Source organism: Synchiropus splendidus, chromosome 1 (genome assembly GCF_027744825.2).
Source record: "Synchiropus splendidus isolate RoL2022-P1 chromosome 1, RoL_Sspl_1.0, whole genome shotgun sequence".
Classification (NCBI taxonomy): Eukaryota; Metazoa; Chordata; class Actinopteri; order Syngnathiformes; family Callionymidae; genus Synchiropus; species Synchiropus splendidus.
The window spans coordinates 24,952,576-24,980,403 of NC_071334.1; the positions used below are offsets into that span (position 1 = coordinate 24,952,576).

The 27,828-nt window shown below is 43.3% G+C and overlaps 1 protein-coding gene across 7 annotated transcripts in view; it reads left to right on the top strand.

Moving 5' to 3' along the window:
- sdk2b (sidekick cell adhesion molecule 2b) overlaps positions 1-27,828 on the top strand; it is a 235,910-nt gene that overhangs the window by 187,546 nt on the left and 20,536 nt on the right. For all 7 annotated transcript variants that reach the window (XM_053854712.1, XM_053854715.1, XM_053854713.1 and 4 more), the window contains exons 10-37: positions 677-793; positions 1,040-1,207; positions 1,395-1,497; positions 3,692-3,868; positions 4,974-5,110; positions 6,440-6,587; positions 8,968-9,108; positions 9,483-9,664; positions 10,301-10,416; positions 12,494-12,689; positions 13,027-13,125; positions 14,565-14,756; positions 16,948-17,069; positions 17,144-17,253; positions 18,524-18,674; positions 18,753-18,990; positions 20,683-20,798; positions 20,871-21,060; positions 21,135-21,233; positions 21,742-21,936; positions 22,484-22,685; positions 22,760-22,863; positions 23,309-23,379; positions 23,783-23,915; positions 24,584-24,640; positions 25,113-25,214; positions 25,381-25,496; positions 26,803-26,989. In XM_053854712.1, the coding sequence (XP_053710687.1) occupies positions 677-793; positions 1,040-1,207; positions 1,395-1,497; positions 3,692-3,868; positions 4,974-5,110; positions 6,440-6,587; positions 8,968-9,108; positions 9,483-9,664; positions 10,301-10,416; positions 12,494-12,689; positions 13,027-13,125; positions 14,565-14,756; positions 16,948-17,069; positions 17,144-17,253; positions 18,524-18,674; positions 18,753-18,990; positions 20,683-20,798; positions 20,871-21,060; positions 21,135-21,233; positions 21,742-21,936; positions 22,484-22,685; positions 22,760-22,863; positions 23,309-23,379; positions 23,783-23,915; positions 24,584-24,640; positions 25,113-25,214; positions 25,381-25,496; positions 26,803-26,989 (3,969 nt within the window). The remainder of the gene's footprint in view (positions 1-676; positions 794-1,039; positions 1,208-1,394; positions 1,498-3,691; positions 3,869-4,973; positions 5,111-6,439; positions 6,588-8,967; positions 9,109-9,482; positions 9,665-10,300; positions 10,417-12,493; positions 12,690-13,026; positions 13,126-14,564; positions 14,757-16,947; positions 17,070-17,143; positions 17,254-18,523; positions 18,675-18,752; positions 18,991-20,682; positions 20,799-20,870; positions 21,061-21,134; positions 21,234-21,741; positions 21,937-22,483; positions 22,686-22,759; positions 22,864-23,308; positions 23,380-23,782; positions 23,916-24,583; positions 24,641-25,112; positions 25,215-25,380; positions 25,497-26,802; positions 26,990-27,828) is intronic.

Below are 27,828 nucleotides of genomic sequence, written 5' to 3' on the forward strand. Positions count from 1 at the left end.
ACCTTCCACTTTTTCCCTTTCTATGGTCCTGCAAAACCCTTGTCTTTGCCTTAGTGACAGCCAAAGCCACACACCAGGCCTCATTTTTTCTCTGTCCTGTCCAGAATCTTATCCTTATTAAAGAGGCCTAATTTAAGTTAGATTTTGGGTGAGGAAACATGAATTAAAGGAGGCATCTTTCACGAGTCTTACGCCTTCATGTTCTGACCCATTTTTTTTACAGCAAGTTGCAGATCTAGTTTCTTCAAAACGCAGTCATTTACTTCAAAGAAGCATCGAAATTGATCTCCTTTATTAAAGCATCTACTCTACAAAATGACGAAGACATTTCTTTCTTTCTCTCTGTGCGAATGTAAAACGCTTCATTTGGAGGAAATATGAATACTTCTTTTGGCTGCACTGTATTTCTCCTCCTTCAGACTCTTACTTTTCATCTGGCTCTCTCACCATGACTGCTGGATGCTTTGACAGAAAAATAAATTTTAAAAAAGTAGGTTGATATTAACTTCCTCCTTTTTCACAGTTTTTTTTTCAAGGTCACTGCTCAACATTGTAGCGATAATCTTAGAAAAAATCCCAGCACTCAGCATTGCGGTTAGCATAGCGTAAGCTTATCAAATTGACAAGTTCCTGTCTAAACAAAAAATCCCAAGTGAGCTGTGTGTGTTTTGTTCAGGTATTGCTCCAAACATCACAGCCGGACCCTCTGACAGCACTGTGATCGACGGCATGTCTGTCATCCTGCACTGTGAGACATCTGGTGCCCCAAGACCCGCTATTACTTGGCAGAAAGGTAGATCGAACTCACTCAGATGGATTATGATATACGATTTCTGTCTGACCCGGGAGTCTTCATTTTTACCTCATTGGACTTTATAAACACATAAGGACAACGTCTGCATTCCAATGATGGAGCAGAACTCTCCTTGTGTTCCTGCTTTCTAGTTCTTGCTGAACACACCCCATTCCTCGTATTCACACCTCATTTCTTTCCTCCTGTTTGAAAAATATGTTTCCGACTATGCATCTTGTCCACCAGGCGAGCGTGTGCTGGCAAGTGGCTCCGTTCAGCTGCCCAGATTTACCCTGCTGGAGTCAGGCAGCCTACTCATCTCCCCCTCCCACATCTCGGATGCCGGGACCTACACTTGCATGGCCAGCAACTCCCGAGGCATTGACGAGGCGTCTGCTGACCTTGTGGTCTGGGGTGAGTGGTTCTGGCCAAAGGTTGGAGCACTAAGCATGAGAGCGCACTGCCAGTGTTCTGTCCAACACGATGTTTGCTAAAGAGTTCAGGAACTAGTGATTTCATTTTTGTGTAAGCGCTGTTCTCCTCAGGTAGAATTCTCTCATCGGCCTCAGACTTCATTAATCTCTGTCTTCTGTCTTCTCAGCACGCACCCGGATTACAACGCCCCCACAGGACCAAAGTGTCATCAAAGGAACAAAAGCCTCTCTGACTTGTGGAGTCACACATGACTCCAGTGTGAGCATCAGGTAAGACTCATACCGCTATTAACCTTTTAAGACCCAAGCTTTTTCGTGAGTTGAAGAGTAATAACTAAACTTTGTCCTGCACGGAAAGTTGCTTTTGACCTTGTTGGTGGACATTCACATGTTATCATTCACAATGCTATTATAAGCATTATATTTTAGATATATTTTATTATAACTTATACATGTCAGAGTTCCATGTAACATGAAACGTGAGACTTTATTATACATATTACATATTACATATGAGATTCATTCTCAAAACTTGAACAGAATGTTCTATCCTGTTCTGTTTTCATTCAGGAGTTGCTTTTATACTGTGATCCTTTCATCTTTTTTTCTCACTGAAATGACTCCAATGTTGTTGTATCACTCCAAGCTGGTGTGGGCAGTGTTCCTAAATGTGGCTTGTTGATCAACTAAGGATGCACCAATCCACATTTTTGGGCTTCCGATCTGATCCCGGTACTTGAATTTGGATATCTGCCGATACCGATATTCCTCCGATCCAAAACATGAGCTCAGTTTGCTGTTTTTATTTCACTATTCTTGTTGATTGTACATTAATGAGAGAAGGCAACTGGAGTTCAGTGTAAGACCACAGACGGAAGTCGGGAAAACAAATTTGCAACTCAAAAGGTTTCACATTGGCATTTGACATTTATTAAATCCAAGACAGACATGCAGTATGTAGAAAGTGAATGGCTATAAGGCTCTGTTCCATTTGGTGAGCAAGACATCATACACTCACTTGGAGCATAAATAAACCCATTTTCCGGCCAACAAGTGACGAAGGACAGACATCTGAAGTCCAACATCGAAAATTTAAGGACACGCACTGCGTGTGCGAATCGAAAACCGGGGCAGCAACCGTAGCTCATTGGTTGAAAACGCTCTCCTGATAGAGCACTGAATCCTCTATAAAGATGAGGATGAAGTGGCTGAACAAGACTTGAATATGTTTGTAGGGTCCTGGAAGTTGCACTACCATCAAGATCAGTTCAGGTTTAAGTTAAGTTGAGATTGACTGCTCTACTTATCTTGAATACTTTGACCCAAGGGACTCGACATGTCTTATTCTTAGGTGTGGTTTGCGTCCTCCATTTTCCAATGAAGCACCTACTGGCCACGACCTCTTATTTCTTGATAGGCCCTGATGCAATAGCTGTTAACTGTGCTACTATCCCATGCAAACATTTTAATCTGGATTTCAAAATGACGTTCTCATTGCCTTATCCCATTATTTATGAAGCGCTTTTTTCCCTCTGGTGGCAAATAAGCAAATATAATTTGTCTGCAGAATTCGTGGTGCGCGCCAACAGGTTGCCAACTTATTTTCCATTTCATCTTATTTCTGAAAGCATGCAACCCTCACATCTAAAACCCCAGCTCTGAGTCGACATCTGGCCTGATCAATAAACCACCCCACTCATTTTATTCTCAAAAGAGATCTGAGATTTGTTTAATCCTGTCTGTGATAAGCAAACAACACTCAACATGGTGGTGCAACAGGGTGGCCTTGTGCCTCAGTTATTAGAAGTGATTTTACTTTGCTTTTGAACACAGCCACAAGAATCCTCTGCTTCTATCGTTCCACTTTCTGCTGTAGATCATATGAGCGTTTCTTCCTTCATAACAATTTTGCAGAGATACAAAGCCTGCTTCTGTTGTGGTGTCAGAGATATATACCATCACTGTAACTACAGGATAATTACTGACTAACAAACCTCCTGACCTGGTGGGTTGAATTACTTTATTTATTCCGTTACAGCTCAAAGATGATAGAACAAACTTGTGCATTTGTGCAGTCCGTACGATGCTACAAAATGCGAATAAAGTGTGCCTCTTTCCAGATGGAACCAACTTCCTCAAATAAGGTGTGAAAGTCAATTTAAAATGGAGATGCAGAGAGATTTCAGCTGTCAGGTGCTCAGCTGTGTTGCCTGTATATGACTCCTCAGTCATCTTAACATGACTCATCTGGCTCGATGAGACAAGACTCTATTCATTGAGCGAACCTTTCTTGATAGATTTACATGGTAAAATGGCAAAACTGTTTTTCAATTTTGCCTTTTCAAAATTATTGTTCCAGGTTTCTTTCATGTCAATTCATGTTTGAAAACACAATTAATTTCTTTTTTTTGACAATGAAAGCCAACACAGATGTTCATGCTTGGTGTGTGGTCTTCTCCCACAGGCATGTTTGGGAGAAGGAAGGATCGGTGATCAATGTCCAGTCCATCCCTCGCATGCGGATGGATATAGACGGCACGCTCCACATCTCCCAGACGTGGTCCGGTGACATCGGCACCTACACCTGCAGGGTAACCTCGGTGGGCGGTAACGACTCGCGCAGTGCACATCTGCGAGTCAGGTAAGGATTGACTGACAAATGACCTGTAATGTTAAACTGTAAATATGAGCCCCATTTTATATTGTTTGTTTGCATCACTCTTTCTTCTAGTCAAGTTGGAATTTACAAGTGGTAAGAAACAAAACAGCTCAACTGAATAGTCGGTTACGGCGGTTTGGATCAGAGATTTGCAATTCACTTGCAAAAACATTGAGCTAAAATGTTCTAGGCTGACGTATAGATTCGCCAGGCCTGTGTACACACTCCCGGGAAACCGCCTCATGTTCCTCATCTGTCCTTAGTTTACAATCTTTAGGTCCCTAAATGATCTCAGATAGCTCCTAGCAATATACAGTGGCCTCGCAGCTTCCCCCTGTTCTCACCATTTTATTACTGCATTAGGTTTCATTGAGAAGAATCTTAACACTGTCAGGAGGGGCCAAAAGCCAGAATAACAGGAATCAAAACAATTTTGGTTTGCCTGAGCGCAAATGGAAAATGAAACAAGGCTAAGTGATGCGACAGGCCAATGTGACACTTTCCATCAATCCTTGCTGCGTCTTTACTGTCTTTAATAAAATAAATTGTCTTTGTAAATGGTTTTATTCTGACCCAACACATGTGCGATCCTTCAAGGACACAGTCTATTATTGTAATTTTTTTCTTTTTATTTCGCTCTAAACTCTTCAGAACTTTGCGGCCATTGTAAGACTCTGGCACGGCGACTGACTGTCGCAAATTGAATTTCACTGATTGATTGTGTCTCTTTGTCCACCTACTTGTCCTTTTTTGGCGCACTGCTGCTTTGTTTCAATCCATTCATGCTGTTCAGTTTAATGTATCTATTTGTCTGAGTTTATCAGATTTTATGCTTGAATGGATTAGGGATCTGCAGCCTTGGCTTCATTTGTTCATGTCCTCCTGCATTGTCCTTCTATCTGCTTCCCTCTCCTATTGAATAGAATAGCGCTCAGCCGGTCTGGTTCCGTGTGCCGGCAAGTCCTTTCAGACAGTGTTGCTGGATGCATCTGGTCTTCTGGTTGTAAAACTCACATCAGAGTGGGAATAAAGCTGCCCCACGAAGAATGATTGGGACTTCAAAGTTCGTCTTCATTTGTCGCTACAGGCAGCTGCCTCACGCTCCGGAGAACCCCACCGCTTTGTTGAGCAACTCTGAGAAGAGAGCCATCGATCTGGTCTGGGCCAAACCCTTCGATGGCAACAGTCCACTCATTCGCTACATCCTGGAGGTTTCTGAGAACAGTGAGTCTATCTGTACATTTCAGAATGAACAAAGTGACTGACGGACGGTGAAAATGATATGCCCCTCATCGTGGTAGCACCAACACCAGCTAGTTCTTTTTGCCTGAAGCCCTTCAAATAGCAGATATTATGGGGCATAACTGAAAACTTTTTTACACCCAAGAAAGGAACACCGCTAACCTACTTTGAAAACAAGATGAGATGGCTGGACGGGATTGAGGTTGGCAGCGGTAAATCCTGGAAGAAATGCATTTTCATATTTATTCCAAGTAAGCTGTGCCTGTCCCAGTGCCCATTAATATCAAGGAAGAGATAAGGATATTGGGACATAAGTAATATTCGCTGCTGCTTTCTAACTCTGATGTGGGACATGGATATTTTTGGGTCATATTTCAGTACGCAATACTTGATGCCTTTTTTTTTTTATTTGTTGAAGCGTTTGCTGGGGTGTATTTGTGTGAATGGGAAACTTCATCACCAGTTTGCTCTGTTCACACAGTACTATTCTAGATAGATCTCCACAATTGTCACCAGCGAAAGCTTTTAGATCCCTTAGACATAACTGTCAGTTGACTTTGTACTGGTATGCTGTACACCTTCATTGATGCTGCTGACATTTAAAACACAATTAAAGCCATATCCAATCACTTCTTTATTCAATTTGCTGCTACGTCAGCACATATGATTTAACTGTATTGCTTCTTCAGGTATCAGGTAAGACGCAGGGGACACTTTACCGTCTCAGGCCACAAAAATAAAACATCAATCCACTCAGACATTTTTTGACTGTAGCACCTCTTGGTGCGTATCTGATTCTTAGACTGCAGTTTTTTTGGGGGTTTTTTTTTCTCAAATTATTAAGGAGAAACAACTGCCTTTAAGAAAGTGATTAAAAACAGGTTTGATTTCACTGAGCAAGTTTGTGAAGCTCAGGGGATTCGGCAACGATTGGTTGGGTTTGTTTTGATTTGAGGCAGCGTGGAGTCAGTCAATGTGCTTTCCCCAAGAAAGTTTACACACCATTCAGCCCAAAACCAACTCATAGGCTTGAAAAGGAATCACAGATGGTGATCAATAAGCCTAATTAAGAACGTCCATCAATTGGAATCAGCAGTTGCATGTTCGAGAGACTGTGTACAAAGTTTGAGCCAGAGGATACTTTTAGTTTCTTCATGTTGCGCTTCAACTTTGAAATGATTGCAGACACAAAAGATGTTTTTTTTCTCTCTTCATTTCTGCAGTGTTTACAGAGCATGTTCCTCGGATGAAGCTTTTCTTTTCTAATTCTGACATTAACAAAGTATTGAAGGCTTTCATCTTTCCCTCCAGACGCCCCCTGGGCCATCTTATTGGCCAACATCGAACCCGAGTCCACTGCAGTGACTGTTAACGGCTTGATCCCAGCCCGCTCCTATCAGTTCCGAATGTGCGCCGTCAATGATGTGGGCAAGGGGCAGTTTAGCAAAGAGACCGAGCGGTGAGTTCAACGCCTTTTATGAACAGTATTTCAAGAGTTAAGCCAATCCTGGAGTGGATGTCCGTTCAATATCCAGCTATTTTCACCACGGTGTTTGGCCGAGGCGCCAGCGGAGCGGGAGACCTGCATGTGTTGATATGATCCAAAGCAGAATAAACACGGATCCAGAGACTTAGTGTCGACCAGTGTCATTATCAAAGGTTCCCTGTATTAAAAATAAGTTTAAAACTACAGTTGTGTACCAAAGTCCACCACACTCTCCACGACTGTCACACTGCAATGGCGTCGGCTGTCAAACACCACGGAGTTGGAGAGCGCGGCGTGCCGTTGCGGTCTCGTCATGTTCATGTATGTGAGTCCAATGCCGCGAGTCAGCCACGTGTTTATTGAATTTATTGTGATCTGCAGAATTGTCATCGTGGAGATTGTGTTTGGCGGTATATCGTGTACCATAAGCTATCGCCCATCCCTAGAATCTACACTGAACTGTGGCAAACACGACTGCCATTTCAGCAACTGAGCTCTTCAGTTGTCCTTGGTTCTCCTGCTCAGTCAGATTCATGCCTTTCTCTTCTTAGACTCTTCACTGTGAACTCTTGCCTCTTCCATGGTGATAACAAATGATCGCTGCTGAGTTAGTTCAGCATAGGTGCCGTAAAATGAATTGGTAGTCATGTGGGTGTGGATACCTGAATCTCAGGACGCGGCCCTGGTCAGGTCGCCCCGGGAAGGTTACCTGGTCGTGAGATTCCTAATACTGACAGTTAGAGAGACAGACCTGGTGACACCTGTCTGTTCAATATGAAACCTGTCGTGACAGGAAGTGTGAAAATAATATATACATAAATCTTACCTCCCGTTGCTTTGACTAAGTAAGATTACGCTACTTTTCACGTTACGTTTAGCAGCCAACAACAGCTCTCATTGAATGAATACAAAATGTCTAATGCATGAATATAAAAGTTCTATGGCTAATTTTTAACACGATAGCCTAAGAAGAAACCTGAACCCTTTGTTACCTTCAACAGTTTACCTGGCCATGTTTGGGGCCTTTTTTCTGCATAATCTCAGTGGTGTGAATGTAGAGTCAATATTTTGTTTTGACACTTGATGTAACAAACAAATATGAAACGTTTTAATACATACAGTATAATAAAAAAAACAAATACAAAGTCTCTCATTCCTAACCACCACAAATGTACAAAAAAATGATATATTGCAATTAAATAAAATAAAAATAAAATCATAAATACAATTAAAATGCTAGAAATGTCCTTTTTTAAACTACTCATTTAAACTAAATTAATGTTTTTAAACTAAGTGCGTAAGTGTACAAACCCTCCGTACAGTATGTCCCGTCTCCAGTTGGCCACCTTGAGGTAGTAGCTGCACTTTACTGCTGCAGTCACTCTTTCGCCTCCACACTCCATAGCGCCAGCAGAGCAATGTAGTTTTGACTGTCGAGAGAAGCCACAGAACAGAAAATCAGAGCCGTTTCTTCCTGCACCAAACACAAAAATCTTCAAGAAAAGTGTGGTTGCTTAATTTGTCAGCAGTGTCATTTCACTTGACCCATCAAAAGGATTATAAAAACTGGTGTATAGCTCCCTTTTTTCGCTTTCTTCAGTCGATTATTAATGTGCATCGATGTCATCTGTAGCAAACATCAATTGAATGTAGTAGTCAAAGTGTATCGTCAGCTAGAAACGCGCAGCTCCCGTCATCGTTCGGTATTTTACGTCTGTGTTGCTTACTGCTTGAAAAAAGCATATTTAATATTTGCTTCCATAAAAAACAAAAATAGGAGCGCACAGTGACTTGGATCTGTGAATTCAATCCCATTACTGGGTTTGAAATAGTGAAGCACTATTCATAAAGGGTTAAGTATCACTGCCTACCACGTTGCAACAGTCATGATCAATGCAAATTGAAAGCTACCTCAGACACGACAAAAGATCGTATAGAGGCCATCAAGAAAGGATTTGCATCTGTCCTCGCCCATTATAGATGCAAGTGTCCACGGTCGCAGTGTTGATCATGTTAGCTGTTGTTGTGCGTCTATTTGACCGCGTTTCCTCGACCTTGGAGCCCAGTTAGTCCTTCACATTGATGAAAACTACACTTCAAAGTCCCGCTCTGGGCCCAAAGTGTCATTATTTTTTTTCAGCTTTTTAAGCCTGTTCCATTAGCAAGTCATTGAAATCATCACTCGTGCCTCAGACGCTGTCTCAAGCATTTCAACTTCACAATCACTTCAGTGTCATGAACTTGTGTGTCTGACAATTACCTTCCTGTCATCGTGAAAGTGACTAACCACTCCTGCTGTTACGCTGTGATTCTTGCCGACCACCCATCTTATACACACTACGATGTCTTGTAGGGTGTCTCTCCCAGAGGAGCCGCCCAGTGCACCTCCACAGAACGTGATCGCGAGCGGCAGAACAAACCAGTCCATAATGATCCAGTGGCAACCTCCCCCCGAAAGCCACCAGAACGGCATCCTGCGGGGATACACTGTGCGGTAAGGACCTCCACGCATTTCCACACTTTTCAGCTCTGAATCTTTAGTAAAAATGATTTTCTTTCTTATTTGACCATGAGCTGCGGAGCACATTCACAGAGTGGACTTTAATGATGCATCACTGCGTCAGTGGCTGTTACAGAAATCTGCATCTCTAGGAGAAAACCAGAACGTTGTGACTGTTTTGACTCTAACTGGCTGAGTCAGCCTGTTCCAAAGTCATGTAAACATGCAATTAGGTTGCGCTTCTGTCAGGATTTCTGAGGTCCAGTCCCTGACAGCAGCCCGTTCTCCCACTTTGCTGAGTCTTTGTCTCTCCCTAGCAGAAATGACGAGGTACTACAAGTCGAGCATGCAATGTGAATGTGTTCCAGATACCGTCTCACCGGACTACCGGTCGACTACCAGATCAAAAATATCTCTAGTCCGGATGTGACCAACCTACTGCTGGAGGATCTCATCATCTGGACCAACTATGAGATTGAAGTGGCTGCCTACAACGGAGCAGGCCAAGGGACGTTCAGCCACAAAGTTACAGAGTGGACCCTGCAGGGAGGTGAGTGGACAGTCATGTGCAGTTTTGTTCGATAAAGATGGTGGCTGACTTCCAGTATTGGCCTCTAAATCTGAATCGTGTTGTCCTATTCTCTGTAACTGAATCTCTTATTTGGATTTAGAGTTCAATGGTTCATTTTAAGCTCAGTGTTAAGGAAGCGTCAATTCCATTAATGCGCTTGATCAAACCAGTGAACTAGAAAAACACTCAGGAATATATACAATTAAGTACCATTTTATCTTTTGAAATATAGTTGATAGCAGTGACCACAATCGGACAGCATGTGGGAGAATCTACGCATTAATCTGGAAAACCAAAATTTCATCTGTCAATATTTATCAGCATTTCCTGAAAATGTTGAAATCCATATTGAAATCCACGAATCCACAGACAGATCAACTATGATCACATTGCCTTCTTGGCGGAGGTTGGATTTTGTGTCTATTGAATGGTCTATTTCATATATCTAGACATATTTGTCAGCAGACACAGGTGTCGTGTCACCGAGTGTCGAGACAGCTCAAGTCCTGACTTGCACCAATCAATACTGACAAGCAGCTGATGTACCCAGGCGACGCATCAAAATGGCACGTCCTCCTCTGTCTTTCTCTCAACATCCTTCCTCATCCATCCCAGTTCCAACGATCGCCCCGGGCAGCGTGCAGGCCGAGGCAGTCAACTCCACAACCATCCGTTTCACGTGGACGGCCCCGAACCCTCAGTTCATCAACGGCATTAACCAGGGCTACAAGGTCAGTGGCATCATCGCTGCCGGCCATCGTGTTCATTGACTGACCTGTCACGGTGTCATGGAGGAAGGTGGCGGGCGAGAGATGTTTGGCACTGGTGTGAGCAATGGACTTTGCTTACCCGTTTGTCAAAGTGAGGTAGCACTCCTCATCTCCGGTGCTGTTTCATTGTTTAGTGCAGTGTTTTATTGCAGGGCAGCGTGCCTGTCATGATGGATGTCTTCATTACGCAGTCATGAACGTGGTCGGTTTCTGCATCGGTTCACACCGCCACTGAGATCCTCCTGCTATCATTTGATCACACCCACTATGTGCTTTTTTAAGTGTGTTGACACGTTATTCCTGTTCAGTTGTTCTACATATCTGAGTGCTTTTTCATGCCAGAAGTGCGGGTAACAGTCACTGTGGGGGAAGTAGTGGAATACATGTTTCTCCATTTTGTGTTAAGAACATGCCTCGTGGGAGTCTGTTACAGCAACCGCTTCAATGAGTGATCATTACAATGCAGTTTTTTGATGAAATAAATTACACAATGGTAGTTTCCTGTTTCTCAAAACCCCTCCACCAAATTCAAACCAAACACAGGAGTGCTGTGACACAACTTATGGTGGTGCAGTAGTGGTGCCCCACCTTGTGTTTTAACCTTGTAAACAGCGGATGAGAAAACTCATATCTCTCACTTCCTTGTATGTCTTGCTCAACTGAGTTGGGGTTACGTCTCACTCGCAGGTCATGGCCAAGGCCAAATTTCAATATCTTATTTATTCAAAGATTATTTTTTATTTATTTATTTTTATTATTTATTTTTTTTTTTTATTATCTTTATGTGTTTGTTGTAATTTGCTTTGTACACAAGGACATTGGAGGGAAAGATTTTGACAAAACGTCTGAGATAAAATCCCCTACACTTTGTTTTGCTGCAGCAAATATGCTGCCTATTCAGGGAAACTTTTGTCAAAAGCAGGACAATTGTGGGTATTGCCATTCATTTAACAACTATTCAATTATTGTCACGGTTTCAGCTCGCTGATGTGATTCAAGGAACAATATTGGCTCATTAGAATAATTCAATCCAAAACGATATAGTGACTTGAATTGAGTCGCTTATTAACCAAAAATTTCCAACTCTGTTGCTGTGAGAAATTATGGATGCAAACTAGTTAGAATGAATGGAAATGCATTCGAGAAGCGAATTGTTCGAAATCTGAACCGATTTTCCCATTACAATGAGTGGAAAAAGAAATAATGCGTTCCAAGCCTTAAAATAGTCTTTTGTAGGAGTGAATGTAGAGTGTCTGCTGCAGGTGCGCTGTTCCTCTATGTGTGTGGCCGCTGCATGTGGGAGGGGTTGCTGAGTGAGTGACGTCTCTCCAGAAGTGAAGAGGTGCCCGGTGCGTGTCCAGCTCTGAATGTGCGCTTCTGTGCAGTTTGGCTGTGACAAAGTCATAAACCAAGTAACGCTCTGTCCCAGACTCGCCTCATCCCTGTCCCAGCTCCAGCCCACAACAGGACATCAAACACTGGAGTGTGCGCTCCAGCACCTCCCCTGTGACACTCTACCACGGTCCAGTGCGGAGACAGGAAAGGTTTTACACCTCAATATGAAGAAAAATATGTATATATGTATTTTTTTTTTCTAATGTATATATAGGAAAAAAACTTCCAACATTGCTTCAGGTGGATTCATTTCAGGGCCAATTTATTGGTGTCGATTCAACCAGAACTTCCGTGTCTGCCAGTGATGACTGACGCATCGAGGCATCAGACTCTCCTACAGAGTCTTGTTCATGCACCCACACGACCGGTGTTAATCAAGATCGTAACAATGTGAAGCGCCTAACTCACTTGAATCAGCCATTACGTCCCTGATTTGATGCAAAGCAGACACATGCTGTGGCTCGCTCTACCAATGAGGTCGGTGGGTCCAGGGCTGCGCTGGAGACATAACAGTAATAACATAAACTTCTGTGGGCGTCAGCACACTTACAACTAATTTCATCTTTTGACCTCTGGGTTTGTTGGACAGCCGTACAGCCTGTCAGGGATCCCACGCAAAAATGTCACTCTTTTACTGTTCCAGCTTCTGGCATGGGAACCAGGCAAAGAACATGATGTTACCATGATAACGGCCAGACCCAACTTCCAGGACAGCGTCCATGTGGGATACATGACAGGCCTGAAGAAGTTCTCCGAGTATTACACCTCGGTGCTGTGCTTCACCACTCCGGGGGACGGTCCCCGCAGCCCGCCACGAGTGCTGAGGACGCATGAGGACAGTAAGTGACTTTCCCTTTCCGCAGACATAACTCTCACGAATCAGAGTGGACAGCGGCAGAGACCGCTCCTCTGGGGCGACGTCTATTATTCATGTTGAACAAAGTTGTGGAGAAGTGCTAATGAATATTCTACATCAAGTCAGAGTTGCCATGACCGAAGCTTCCTCAGAGCTAATTGGAGACAACTGGTATTGTGGCTCAACTGACAGCTCTCTCTGGCATCGAATGAAGGGAATTTAGCACATTTGTTTTGCTGTCGTAACTATGAAAATATCCTTTAGTTTTCTCCTGACTTTTTCTTCTGCTCTACTAATTTTATTTCTCTCCATCCAAACAGCCCCCGGGGCCGTCGGGCACCTGAGCTTCACCGAAATTCTGGACACGTCACTCAAAGTCAGCTGGAGCGAGCCCAGCGAGAAGAACGGCGTCCTCACAGGTACATTCATTATCCATAATTATAGCCAGACGTTCATTGAAATGAATACTATTTTTCTTCCGGAGCCCGACTGCTCCTGAGCTGGACGTGAAATTCCCCCTCAAGCAATAATTAGCGAAAGGACGAAGTGCTTTCGGCCGAACACCAGACAGCCGCTTCATCATTTGTTTATTTATTGTATTTGTGTCACACGTGCTTGGACGCGCTCTGAATCTACCAGTCAGCAGATGTGCTGCTGGCTGGACGCGGTTTGCCTGATAATGTCTGGAATAAAAGTGGTTGTTTGTCAAGTTAGAGTTTTTTTTCCCGGAGTGCGTGGAGGATCTACGTCACTGGGAGACCTTTGCACATTTGGCCAGCAGCTTTTTTCCGAAGTACCGTTTACTGTATGTTTCCAAACTTGAGCCGAAATGTGTTCCAACGCCTTGGTGTGTTGTCTAGCATTCTTTTGAGATGCTGACGCACCTTACTGTTCAAGTGGTGTCTCAGGTAGACTACTCCCGACCGGTGCTTCCGCCAATCCGTATCAATCTGCATCCTGCTTTGCTTTATATCAGTGGCCCTTCTCATGTGCAGCTGTCGAACCAAATGTAAAGTAGTACCCTTGTACTTTTCATTCCTTTTCTGGGTCCCTTTGCCTGGTGTCTTAGCGGCACCATGGACTTACAGGGCCGTGTGCCCTCTGGTGGGCACTGAAATTGAGGGCACTGCTTCATGAAGCTTCACTAGCATAGCTTCAAAAAAATAAAATGCTTTTTCTTTCATAAGCAACTCTAATGCAGTAAGTGTCAGTGACTCCAAATATGGTCAACCAATGGTCGACTCAAATATGACTAAAAGATGGATGTCAGAAAATAAGTTGTTCTGAAGCTGTGTAACTACACAAAGACTTTCTTTGTATTGGTGAAACTAAATGTTTAGTTTTTTCCTTTATATTTGTTCTTTGTCAGCTTTATGAAAAATTGAAAAAGCAATGTTCCGCATGAATGATTTAAATTGACGCTTTTGTTCCTTTTTATCCAGTTTTCCCATCAAACCCTCAAAGAAATCGCACGCACAGCATAGCAGCACAAAAACAGCCGCTGCAAAAGGGGGAGCGTGTGTGTGCATGAATTCTTATTTCGAGCATTTCAGAGTATGACACGATCTCGGGAGACAGAGACCTGCCACGCCACATTATGGATTTTAAGAAAGAAGTGCGCTTTGCATCTCCCTTGATCACGTGAGACGCGCTGCCGGCGGAGAAGCAAATCACATTAAGTTTAGCGCGGGGAGGAATAATCATGGCTGATTTAATTTGCTCCATTCAATTTTTGATGAAGTTAATTTAATATTTCTCCGAGCCTGCTGCCGGCTAAGAGTCCTAAAAATGTTGATTGCTTTTTTTTTTTGTGTGTCCAGAGAGGATTCTCTCGCCATTAACCTCTGGATTGTTGCAGGTTACCGGATTTCGTGGGAGGAGTTCAATCGCACCAACACCCGAGTCACTCACTATCTACCCAACGTGACGTTGGAGTACCGTGTGACTGGATTGACTGCCCTTACCACCTACACCATCGAGGTGGCCGGCATGACCTCCAAAGGTCAAGGTCAACTGTCGTCCTCCACCATTTCTTCAGGTGTCCCGCCAGGTCAGTGCACAAAACAATGAGGGTCAAGAGGATTCTACTGCAATGGCCCGTGAAAACGCTCACATCTAACCTGCCCTTTGGAAATGAAATGGCTGCGAGAATAGATGCAGTGCAACAAAAGGATTTGCATCTGTTTGATTCGTGACAATCCTGAGTGTGCACATCTGGTTGCCACTTTCACGACCCTCGGATCTCTGATTACCTCTGCAACTGTTTACACAGAGAAAACACACCCGTGTGCTTACGACTTAATGGTGCAGCTGAACATTGTCGCGATAATCAGTCAGGCGGAAGATTTAGAGGCGATAATTTTCGCCTCTAATCTGCATTTCATTAGGGTTGAAGACACACACACATTTAAGCAATAGGTGGCTAAATTGCCGCGTCGCACCCAAGGGAACGATTGTATCTCTTTAATTTTCGGCCACTGTCCACACTCCAGTACGTTACAGTGTCACATTAACACCTTCAGCTCAGATTTATGCTCAGGTTTTCCGCGCTTCAGTCACTAATGGCAGTTTAATGTTTATTAGAGCGATGAAGGAGGAACGGAAGATGAAGCCATTTTGTGCTCATAATAAAGTCTCTGCTTTCAGGGAGAAGTTAGATTTGCTTGGCGCCTGGGATTTTTGTAGAATTTCATGTCTTGTCCCCAGATAACTGCAATAGTTTGACTAAGCACACACACACGCACAAGAATATCCACAAATGTGTACAAAAACATTTTCATTCCCCACATGGCAGATGATGAAGTGTGAAATCTCAATCACGTATAAATGTGAATGAATGAACTTCTCCTCCTCAGCAGGAGTTAGTTTCTGGTTTATTCGTTGAAGACCTGTTCTGGCTCCAAACATGACCAGCAGTGTTTGTGTCTCTACAAGCTCAGGAAAGTTCAATAGTCTTGCTTGAGCGAACCATTTGTATGTGCTCTCTAATCTGCCTACTGCAATACATTTTTCTAATAAACAGAAGCAGAGGTTTTTACAGTTTTTTTTTTCATCCATTTCCTTTTCTGTGTTCCCGATTTGTGTGTCTCTCCACTGTTGATAACATTAGTGTCGTCTGCAAACAGCAAGTCTCATTTGTTCTGACACCTCACATACATCTCTAATATGTAGCATGAACAATTTGGGTTTCCAGAACTGAGCCTTGAGGCACCACACACACTCCAGCTCTGTCTTACTTGATCTAATATTATCTACCTCCACACTGTTGCCTCCTGCTTAAGACGCTTTTAATTCATCCTGGTGCTGGATAAACTGAATACTAATAAACAATGATTCCGGGGAAACTAATCTTTCGCTTAGAATTGCCTTCCCTGTGGGAACTCCAATTTCCTCTCACAGTCCAGACACATGCCATCATTTACTTCTCCATTAGGCTTATTTTACATTTTCTCTATTTGACTAGTCAATATGAAGATATTTTTTTGTGACAGCTAACAGAGCCACACCACACAGATTCTGATTTTTTGCGATAGAGTGCTCATGTGAACGCTAGCATTCCATACATATATATATACATATACATACATACATACATACATACATACATACATGTATGTATATATATATATATGTATTATTTTTATTTTTTTTTATTTTCATTATCAGAGCTTGTTCGTAAAACAAAAACAAAAAAATCATACCATTTTAACATGTTTCAGTGAAACTTTCAGGGTTTGTTTGAAACTGACTAACCTCTGTTCTCCAGGTCTCTTTTGATTTACAAACATTTTGTCTCTCTCCTGTGTGGTATAGGAACTCTGCAGCATTTCTGCTGTCCGTTTGAGTTCATTACACTTTGAACATTTGCCTTTAAAGATGCATGTGTAGAACTATGGTCATTATTGTGGCAGAGGCCCGTATTGAGTCATTTTCTAGTCGTTCACTCTGAACAAAAGCAAAGTCCATTTTTCATGTGTACACATGAAAAATAAATGACTAGCGTGTTGGTTTCGACTGAACATTTTTCCCAAGAGCCTGTTTACATCTTGATCCCGCCTGATGGTCATTCGTTTTTGTGACTTTATCTCCTGCTTCCAATGGAAGCGTTGTGATGTTATCTATGTGCAGTATCAGTGTGTCCACCAGAGTGTGCTGTGGTAAATGGATCACCTGCAGCCATGGGCGACAGATGAGTCTGGCTGCTGGGAGCAAGACTCACTGATCTTTCTGCTCCTCCACAGAACTCCCTGGCCCTCCTACCAACATTGCCATCTCCACCATCGGTCCACGCTCAGTCAAGCTGATCTTCAAACCTGGGTATGACGGGAAAACCTCCATATCCCGCTGGCAGGTGGAGGCCCAGGTGAGGCTCATGAAGTCTGCAACAGATTTAAAAAATCTATCTTCAAATTTAAACTTCATGTGCCATGGTCTCAGGTGGGAGCAGTTGGCGAGACGGAGGACTGGGTGATGGTCCACCGGGTGGTGAATGAACCTGATGCTCGCTCCCTGGAAGTCCCAGGTCTAAACCCTTACACCTTCTACAGGTGGGCTACTCCTGATACTAGTTTGGACTTTGTTATTGCCAAAACTGCTGCGATATCGGAGCTATGTTAACACGCTGGCCATGTTAGCACCAGGGATTCTCATCTACTTTGCCAGAAAGGTTTTGTTTTTTGGTATACTTTGAGTTGCAATATGATCAGGAGGAAAGGTATATTCATGGATGGATTCAGAATTTGAAACATATACACATGCACTATAGTGCAGAAAGTTTGAGCGATACAGTTACTGAGGTTTCTGCAAAGAATTCTCATTTTTTTCTTCTTTGGGTTATGGCTGCAAATGAATATTCACTGGTTGTTAACAACAGAAAACTAGAACTTTTGAGGCTTTACTCGAGGTCTGCCCTCCCCAAGGCTCTTTTCTTGTCCTGCTTTTCCTTTGATTTGGATTTAAGTTTGGGGGCACAAGATCTGCGGCTTGTTTACACGATCAAAATCAATATAAACACTTCACTTAGGCCCATCCCAGATGTACTTGTCGTGATTCAAACATCAGTGCTGCCACTTTGCATTTCACAGGAGTTAAACACTTGGGTTGGACTGGAGTTTTCCGCTGCTTCTCTTCACATATTTGTGGGGGAAAAGAAAATAAACCACATAATCAGCATATTCATGTTCTTTGATCTGTGCTCAAGTGCAGTAGAAAAAAAGCCAGCTGGGGGTTAGATGATTGGAAAAAGCCCACACAATGTGGGTTTGTTGTATAGCGCATGACACACCAGCCACGATATTAATGTGACTGCTGAGCCATGTATGGCCCAGAAGGTGAGGGCTTTTACTGCACTCTGGTGAGGTGCAACCAATGTGGGTCCTGTAGCACTGTATATGCTATGCTTTTACATAGTTAGCACTCTGCAGTTACAATGGCTTGTCTTGTCCAAATAGCTTGTTTAGTTTTACAATATACAAGTAACATCCGATTTATGACCTGCTCGACTTACGTCCACCCGTACTTATGACCACAGCCAGCAGATGCTTATTATTATTATTTTTTTAAATTTTTTTTATTTTTATTCAATGTATGGCCCCGCAGCACGTAGCAGACTGGCATCGCGTAGACAGTTACAGCAGCACAGTATCCCAGCATCTCACTCTCGCACAGAGATCTACCACTACAGTAGTAGCTATAATCCTTGCGTCGGCTATTTTGAATGGCATCCGACTTACGTCCAATCTGGTTTACGGATGTTACTTGTACAATAACTAGACATACTATAATGACACCCCCTTTAATCACAACTTTTTTTACAAGGTTTCGCATGCGTCAAGTGAACATCGTTGGCACCAGTCCGCCAAGTCAACCGTCAAGAAAGATTCAGACCCTTCCCGCTCCCCCGGATATGGCCCCTGCCAATGTCACCTTAAGGACCGCTAGCGAGACCAGCCTTTGGTTGAGATGGATGGTGAGACACTCTTTGTTAAACACTCCAAGCACCACAATTTGTGTCTCAACCCTCTGGCTTTCTGTCTGACCATTACAGCCTTTGCCTGAGTGGGAGTACAACGGTAACCCTGAGCAGGTGGGCTACAAGGTCCAGTATTCACGTGCGGGCTCGCCCAGAGGAGCGTTAATCCAAGTGATCACGGATCGACTGGAAAGAGAGTTCACCATTGAAGACCTGGAGGAGTGGACAGAGTATGAGGTCAGGGTCCAGGCAATCAACGGCATCGGCGTGGGACCGTGGAGCCAGCCGGTCAGGGGTAGAACCAGAGAGTCTGGTAGGTGTGAAATGCAGTAAACAGCAAAACATCTTTTATGTGACTCATTCGTTAACATCCGCCGCCATTCAAAGTAAGTTTGAAGGATTTCTTTTGATACAATTAATTGGTTTCTGCTCAGCCCTCGACATGGAGAATATGTTTTGGAACTGACATCAAAACGGTGAAATCTACTCACATTAAAAAGCGTGATTAATGGATTTCACGGTTGTGGTCTGCCTCTAAAAGTAAGTTCTTACTTTCTAGGAGGCTCACATAGGTTAACCACCATGCTTTTCTCGATGCAGTACACTTAGTGAGTCAAGGTTAATATCACTGTTGGTATCGCTGTTGTATTAGCCCCTAAGAAATCTGTTTTTGGCAGTTTGGACTGAATCACAAGATACACACAAATGTGGCTGGAAAGGTTTCCCTCTCCATCTGGTCCTGACTCTGCTCTGTAGTTCTCTTTGATGTTGGATTGATCCTGACTACCTTCAAAGTCCACCACAAATGTGGTGGGGCAGCACATCCACCTTGTATCTGAAGGATGAGTCTTTGACTGATGTGGCCCACATGCATGCAGCAGTGGTCAGGAATGATCAAAATCCTGCCCGAATGGACTGAGAATTTCCAGGTCACTCTTTTCTAGCATGCGCAGTGTGAAGGATTTTATGAAATGAAACTCATCTCAGTGCTGACCTTGTGCCGCACAGTGCCGTACAGCAGGGCTTCTTTGAGGCAATTGAAACTTTTCCACCACGTGACAATGTGTTCCTATTTGAATAAGCTATTTTTGGTTTGGATCTTTTTTTTGCTTCTGATGGTTTCATCTGAATGGTCACCCACTGCCTTCAAAATAGCAAAGGCATGCACCATGTACTTTGTGAGTTGCGCTTTGCCAGAGTGACATACTCAAACGAAATGTTTTTTTTCCCTAAAATAATGTCTCCTGAAACAACTATCACAATGTATTGTCTTACTTATATCATCTTGCAATGCATCATATCATCACTTCTGTATCAGTGTATGTATCGTATCGCCGGTTTCCTTCCGATGCACAGCCTTCCATATCAGTATCTCCAGTTCTTAAAACAGATGCTTTATTTTGAAGAATGCTGCACACCATTATTCAACTTCTCACTCATGAAAAGGTTTGCAAGGTAGAGACTGCGATGTACAATCCAGAAACGACACGCAACCAGTATTTGCACTTCGTCGTCTGTTAAACCTGCTTCACTTCTGAAATACCTTCCAGGATTTTTAGTTTGAACTGCTCCACTTTCCCTCTTGCCTCGCTTCGCCTCGACAGACGTTGGCGAGTCTGAAATATAAGCACTTGACGGAAATTGGGAACACATGGGCTCCAATCTGAAATTCGCAGTCCTTTTTTCCACACACTCAAGCAAATTCTTCAGAATCAGGGGCATTTTGTCCAGGGACTGCTGCCAGGAAAGAGAAAAGACCTGCTCTTTGTATTTGATTTCCTGTGCATCTCTGGAGGCCCAAAGGGTAGTGGAGGAGTCAAGAGTCTGTTTGCTGACACTAACACATAAAGAGTGGGGAAATTCTATGCAAAGTGTCAATGTGCAAATCTGCTAACTGTGTGTTATTACTCTGAAGCCAAATATCCAGGCCTAAATAGAAATGAAACCTGAATAACAGCACAAGACAAAGGTCAGAAAATAACCTTTTTTCTTCTTCTTTTTTAAGTTCCATCCTGTGGACCCACCAATGTCTCCGCCTTTGCTACCACTTCTAGCAGCGTGTTGGTGCGATGGTCTGAAGTTCCTGAGCCAGACAGAAATGGACTCATTCTGGGCTACAAGGTTTGTCTCCTTCACATTCCTTTACTGTCATCAAACGTCCCTCTTAAAATCCCGTCACCTGGCCCCTTTCAGGTGGTGTACAAAGAGAAGGACTCGGACAGTCCGCTTCACTTCTGGGTGGTGGAGGGAAACGCGACGCACAGTGTGCAGTTGACTGGTCTGGGTAAATATGTGCTGTATGAGATCCAGGTTCTGGCTTTCACACGGATTGGTGATGGACGGCCCAGTTCCCCCCCAATTCTGGAGAGGACCTTGGATGATGGTAAAAAGTCATAGCACGTCCACATCATGTGAACTGTGAGCTTGATGGTCCTCTTATCGCATGACGTCCTCCAGTGCCTGGACCTCCCGTTGGCATCTTATTCCCTGAAGTGAGGCCAACTTCAGTCCGGCTAATTTGGCAGTCCCCCTCCCAGCCCAATGGCATCATTCTCGGTCAGTAAGAATGTTTTTGCTCTCATTTGTTTGGGCTCACTGGTGAGCAAATACAATTTTGGTTTCATTGTTTATTTGGCTGTTTAACCGATCAAAGAAGAGACATTAGATTTTTATTTGAAATCTGGAGCCCGGCTATATATATGATACATTCAGTTGGCGTTCAGCAAAGCTGAAAAAAGATATTGTGTCTTTTGGTGCCCTGAGTTTCACCTGCTCAGAAGTGAGTCAGCGATGCATTTTTCAGCGCTGATCCTAGTTTTTAATTTACTTTTGTAGATACATGCTGATTTACAACAATGAGTCAAGTTGTACGTGATGTATAGCTCTACTGCAGATATGGAAATGCTGCATGAGTCATTGAGTTCATTTCTTTAAACACATTATGAAAGACGCCACAGCTGGCAGGCATTTAAATTTCTCCCTCTCCAACTGCAGTCCTGCAGTTTTTCCTGCACCCCACTCTCGTCCACTAACCTGGATGGATTTGTCCCTGACTTGTTTCCAGCCTACCAGATCACCTACCACCTGAACTCCACCAACAGCAACGCAGCCACCGTCGACGTCTTGAACCCCAGTGCTCGGCAGTATACCGTCACCAACCTCAGGCCAGAGTCCATCTACGTCTTCAGGATCACGGCACAAACACGGAAGGGATGGGGTGAAGCTGCAGAAGCGCTGGTGGTCACCACGGAAAAACGAGGCAAGTAATAGTCCGTCACAAAATTAATTACTTAGCGAATTAGCTGGCGCAGTGATAGATGAGCCAAATCTGGCGTGATGTCATAGAAAAGCAAGTTGGCGGAGCTGACGTGCGGATACTACAGTGACAACAATGCTGCGAAGAAGTGCCATTCCCTAAGTTGGTTGTCAGCTAGCGTAGCGCCTTGCAGGATAATCTGCCGTTCCAATAGGAAGCATGGTATTGGCAGTGCAGGTGACAAATCCTTTCATGTGACAGCTTCCAAGCCGTCCAAGCATAATGATGATAAATCCTGCTCTCAGTTGAACCACTGCGATGGAGAACTTTTTCTCAGCGCAGCTGCTCTGCCTCCGCCTTTCGCTAGGCAGAGAAAATAATTGCTAGAATTTGGAAGCAGATAATTCAGATGTTCTCCAGCTTCCTGACAAGATGAAAAGAGTTTCAAACCAATTGTTTTACTGCATTGGTTTGAGTTGGAAAAAATGTCTTCATTTGACTGTCGTTGATGCAGTCAGAGCTAAATAGCAACTCTACACTTGTGCTGCAGCTCGCCCACAGCCCACCAGCCGCCCAGCGGTGCTTCAGAAAGACGTCCAAGCCCGACAGGTTCTGCTTTCGTGGGTACCGGGCAGCGATGGACTGTCCCCTGTCCGGTACTACACAGTGCAGCTGAGAATCCTGCCTGAGAGCAATTGGACGGTCCACTCCGCCTCTGTCAACCACGAGGCCACTTCATTTGCAGTGTCTAGGTTTGTTTCCTTCGTAAGGACTGTTGCTCCTTTTTAGGTCTGAGGACAGACTGGAAAGTTGCTTGTGTTTTTAGGTTGAAGCCTTTCACGTCCTACAAATTCCGTGTGAAAGCCACCAACGACATCGGAGACAGCGAGTACAGCCCAGAGAGTGAAGCAGTTACAACTCTACAAGATGGTGAGTGAAAGAAACATCATAGTAATTGAGTAAAACCTTGATGTTCTCCAGCTAAAGTTCAGATGTACTGAGGGTATTTATGCTTAAGGTGATCTTGTCATTTTTCTATGCAGACCAGACCTGATTTAAAACCTTTTGTAGCATCTGCAAGAAAAGGAAAAAAAATAACTGAAGTTTTAATGAGTTTTTATTCATACAAGTAGCCCATGAAAAACTGTGTGTGGGAAAAAAATAAAATAAAACAAGGAATAAACACACGGTGATGTTGACGCTGCTGGTAAACTTGTCACTCTGACACCAGGCACTTTGACTAAACTGTTTACGTCAAGCCTCTTTCATCTATTTATGTTCCATGAATGCCACTGCACATCAACACCTTTAGCAGCGTGCGCACATTTTCACCTCAATTAAGTCTATTTACATCCATTCTTCTCTCTTGCCTCAGCGCCCGACGAAGCCCCCACCATCCTGTCAGTCACGCCGCACACAACAACATCCGTGCTGATACGCTGGCAGGTGAGGAGATTTCTTTAGAGTCTCAGAAACGGAAGCCTTTGTGACTTTAGAGACGCACTGAGTCGGCACTTACTAAAACACTCTCTTACTGGTACGCATAATAACTGGTCATAAATGGGAAAACAGGAGGCGCAGAGCCGCAATTGAACTTTTATGGGGCGAAGTCTTGAAGTTTATAGAGCTGCGCTTGTTCTCTCCCTTGGGGTCTCCTCACTGGTAACTTCACTCTCATTCTTTTCACACCTCAATTACCGTGAGTGACAACAGATGGCAATTAATTGAAGTAAATAAACTTTCCATTAAAATAAACGCTTGGACATGCACATAGTTAGGGAGTAGCTTGGGACACATAAATACAATTCATTAATTCCAATTTAATCCCTGTTGTACTTGTGCCTCAAAGCCACCGTCAGAGGACAAGCTCAACGGGATCTTACTGGGATTTCGGATCCGATACCGGGAGCTGCTGTACGATAGACTTCGCAGCTACTCTCTTCACTCCATAAACAGCATGTCAGCCTGGGCTGAGCTCACAGGTGAGTGCTGCTCTGAAAGTTCCAGCTCGGTTCTACTACCCGCTGTGTGTGATATATATATATATATATATATATATATATATATATATATTCAAGACAAAATCTTTAGTTTAAATAAGGTTATATAAAACTTGAATATAGCCACCATCGTGATTCATTGTGCCAAAAAATAAACAATATTTTGTTGTTTAAATGTATGTATGGCTCCATCATTTCACTTCAGTTTTATATATATATATATATATATATATATATATATATATATATATATATATATATATATATATATATGAGCACTCTGCAGACTATTGACCGGACAGATGAGTTCAAGTGACTCTGTAATACAAGAACAGATGGAGACTGGAGGTGCACTGTGACAGAATTACCAGATGCTCTTGTCTAGACTTGTACTTCATCGCAGCTTCTCGAAGGAGAATTGAAGTTCAGCAGTAAATTTGTCAGCGACTCTGTTGTGTCCATGAAAGGAAATCCTTCATCTGCCCTTCGTGACACCTCCCATACAAACATTGGCTCATGTGATCACCAGGAATCATTCTCTTGTTCGACATGTGTCACTAAAGCTAATAATTGTACTTTTGCTGAGTGATGCTGACACAGTGAAGTAACGCACGATTGAAATGTAACTTCACACCTTTCTTTGCCTGCAGCTCCCTACAGCACCCGGAACCTGAGTGATTCCTCGCTGACCCAGTACGAGCTTGACAGTAAGTCGGCCTTTGAGTGATGCAGCGCTGTTGTGCTGTGGGATCCTCAAATTACACGTTCACTCGGAGCAGGCAAATGTCGTGCAGAGCTCACACCTAAATATTGACTCTCTGGCTTCAGCAAACAATTAAAGAAGCTGTGTACGCAAAGATTTGTGGACACAATTCAGAACTGGATGGTCTTGTTTGAATAGAGGAACTCTGTTGAACTCTGTCCTTTTTTTTCCCATTCTGTACCAAGGATGACAAATCTTTTGACTTTTCAGGAAAGTGAAGATTATTGCTTGTCTTTTCATATTGGAATCAGGAGCGGGAAATCACTACATGTGCTTTTTCTTTTTTAATTCGATCAGCACCACATCTCAACACCAAAACAGCCATGCGAGAACCAAAATATGGACAGCATCTTTTATTCTGACTTTGCTGTCAACTCAAAATCCAACAACTCTGTTTTTGTTTTCACTTGCCTCAGAGCTAAGTAAACACAAGCGCTATGAGATCCGCATGAGTGTCTACAACGCCGTGGGCGAGGGACCCGTCAGCACTCCACAGGAGGTGTTTGTGGGGGAAGCAGGTATGCAAAAGTTTACCACCCAATTTTTCCCCAACACTTCACTCCTGTCTTGTAATCCAGAAGCCAGTTGTTGAGCTTTGTGGATTCGCTAGAATCCAGATATCTTAGCTCTAGCAGTTAAAGAAGGTACCTATGTTTTTAATATTGTTGTGATGATCTTTCACAGTGCCAACTGCCCCACCCCAGAACGTCGCCATACACTCAGCTACGGCAACACAGTTGGAGGTGACATGGGATCCTCCTCCTGTGGACGCTCAGAATGGGGATATCCAGGGTTACAAGGTCAGAGTTCACCGAGAAGTGTAAAAAGGGGACACAATTTGTCACACTCATCTAGTGATGGCTGTTGAGTAGTGATGGGTCGATGAGGTATCATGAAACAGTATTGCAGGGTTGGTGAAATTCATTTTCAGAGGCCACTAGATGGTGGTCTTGGTTGAGAAATGATGTGAGGTTTCAATGAGTTATTGAGATCATATGGCCTTTATCAGTCCCACAGTGGGGTTGTTCAAGTCCAAACATTTCACAGCAGACAGTGCCACCTGGTGGACTCTGAAAACCAGGACACCGTTTCATGAAACCTTATCAACCCATGGATGCTGTTGAGACTTCATGGAATATTGTCCTCATTTTCGTGACTCAGAACTGATTGTTCATAAAATGGGCAACAGTCTCATGTAGGCTCGTGAACCCATCACTACTAATCATGTTTTGAATTATTTTACGATACATATGCGCATGGTGTCGACACAGTGGAGACACTAACTTCAGAAGGAACTAGCTAAGCAAGCTACAATGGCGTCCTATACTCATTACTTGGCACAAAGGGCATTATTGTGGTGAAAAAAAAAATGAAAGTCAAGCCATCACGTGTCAGAAAATGTAATAAAATGGCGACAAAAAAAAACATATCAAAAGAAAAGCAGATCTTTCTCTCTCTCTCTAAACAAAAGTGCTGCTCTAAAGGAGAGCAGGTGCACATGTGAGTCTGTATAGGATTTCCAATCTTCCAGGAGCATTACAGAGGCATCCAGAGGAGAAATGAAGAACAATGGTGGTAGGATAGAAAGATCCCCCATTGTGGCATGTAGTGTACACTGTAGAAGTACTTTTATACATTCAACTTCTTTCAACATGACTTCAGTCATATCTTGTCTGATTTCTGTGACAATAGTGACAGATAGTGACAACAGGAAGTCTGTGTTGAATTGACTTTCACTCATGTTTCTGTTGTGGTTAGTAAGATTGACTTTATGAATCATTTATCTGGAACAATGACTACAAGGTAATGCAGTAATTTGTCCCCAAATTAGTTAGCATAGTTGTGGAAAATTGTGTAGTCTATTTTCCTTGTGCTACTTTCACTTCACTGTAGAGTATTAAAATATCAACTCCTTATGTTGAATAGTTCACCTTCAAAAATGTTGAAGTGTTATGCTGAATGATAATAACAAAATGTACTGTAGATTATGTAGTTTCAGTTACGATGAAAGAAGACGAAAGTGACTGAATACATGGCGGTTCACTGGTGGCACTTGCTGCCCTCCTCTCTACAGAATCACTTATTCAAAGCTTTTTCACTCCACAGGTTTACTTTTGGGAATTCCAGCGCAAAAATGAGACAGAGCGGCTTCGGACTCTATTCATGCCTGAAGGTGGCGTGAAGCTCAAGAACTTGACTGGATACACGACCTACATGATCAGCGTCGCTCCCTTCAATGCAGCCGGGGATGGACCCCGCAGCACCCCGACAAGAGGTCGAACGCAGCAAGCAGGTAACTGAATAGAAATGTTTATCGGATCAGTCTCAACACGCGAAAACACGGTTTACCGGAGTATGATTGAAAAGCAGAACCCAGCACATTTGCTTTCTGAACGTAGCGCGGGTCGACTTTGAGGAAAGATGCGGAGGGGATGCTAATGTTTCCTGTCAGCCTTGTAAACAGCGCAGCTGGAAAGAGAACATGGGGCTTCTAATCAGTGATCACACGCTGATCAGTGCAAACATTTGACTGGAAACTCACAATGTCAACAACCCACTCTGTTGTGACTGAACAAAGAAGGAGCACCAAACTATTTTCTGCTGCACAGCAGCTTTTCCTTTCAACTACCCTTACTGTATGCAGCACCAGATCATGATAAATAGTAAGTTCTCTTGAACACATGACACAATCTTTCGTGGAGTTGTGGTGTGAATACAGCCAGTATCACTGCCATGCTTCATTGTGAGGAAACAAAGCAGATGACAAAATGGAGTAGAGGAAGGCGGGAGGGAGAAAGATATCCCATCATTTCACGAGACAATGATCTCTTTTGTGAGAGCCAGCCCACAGTGTCATAAGTTCGGTCAGCTTTATCATGTACCATGTATATACAAATCTCCTCTGGAATCTCTGTAGCACTTGAGAGCTCCAAAGATGTGCGGGGTTAATGGAGTTATTTTGGCTCATGAATAGAGACAGTCACTCGTGAAAACCATCAAATACAGTGTTTAATGTGGTTGCAAAGCACGTGATCGGGGCAGGCATCAACAGAGGGAGGATCAGTTGGGATCTGCAGGACTAAATTCTGCTCGAGAAAGCAGTTAAAAGGAACAACCTACGCATAAATAGTT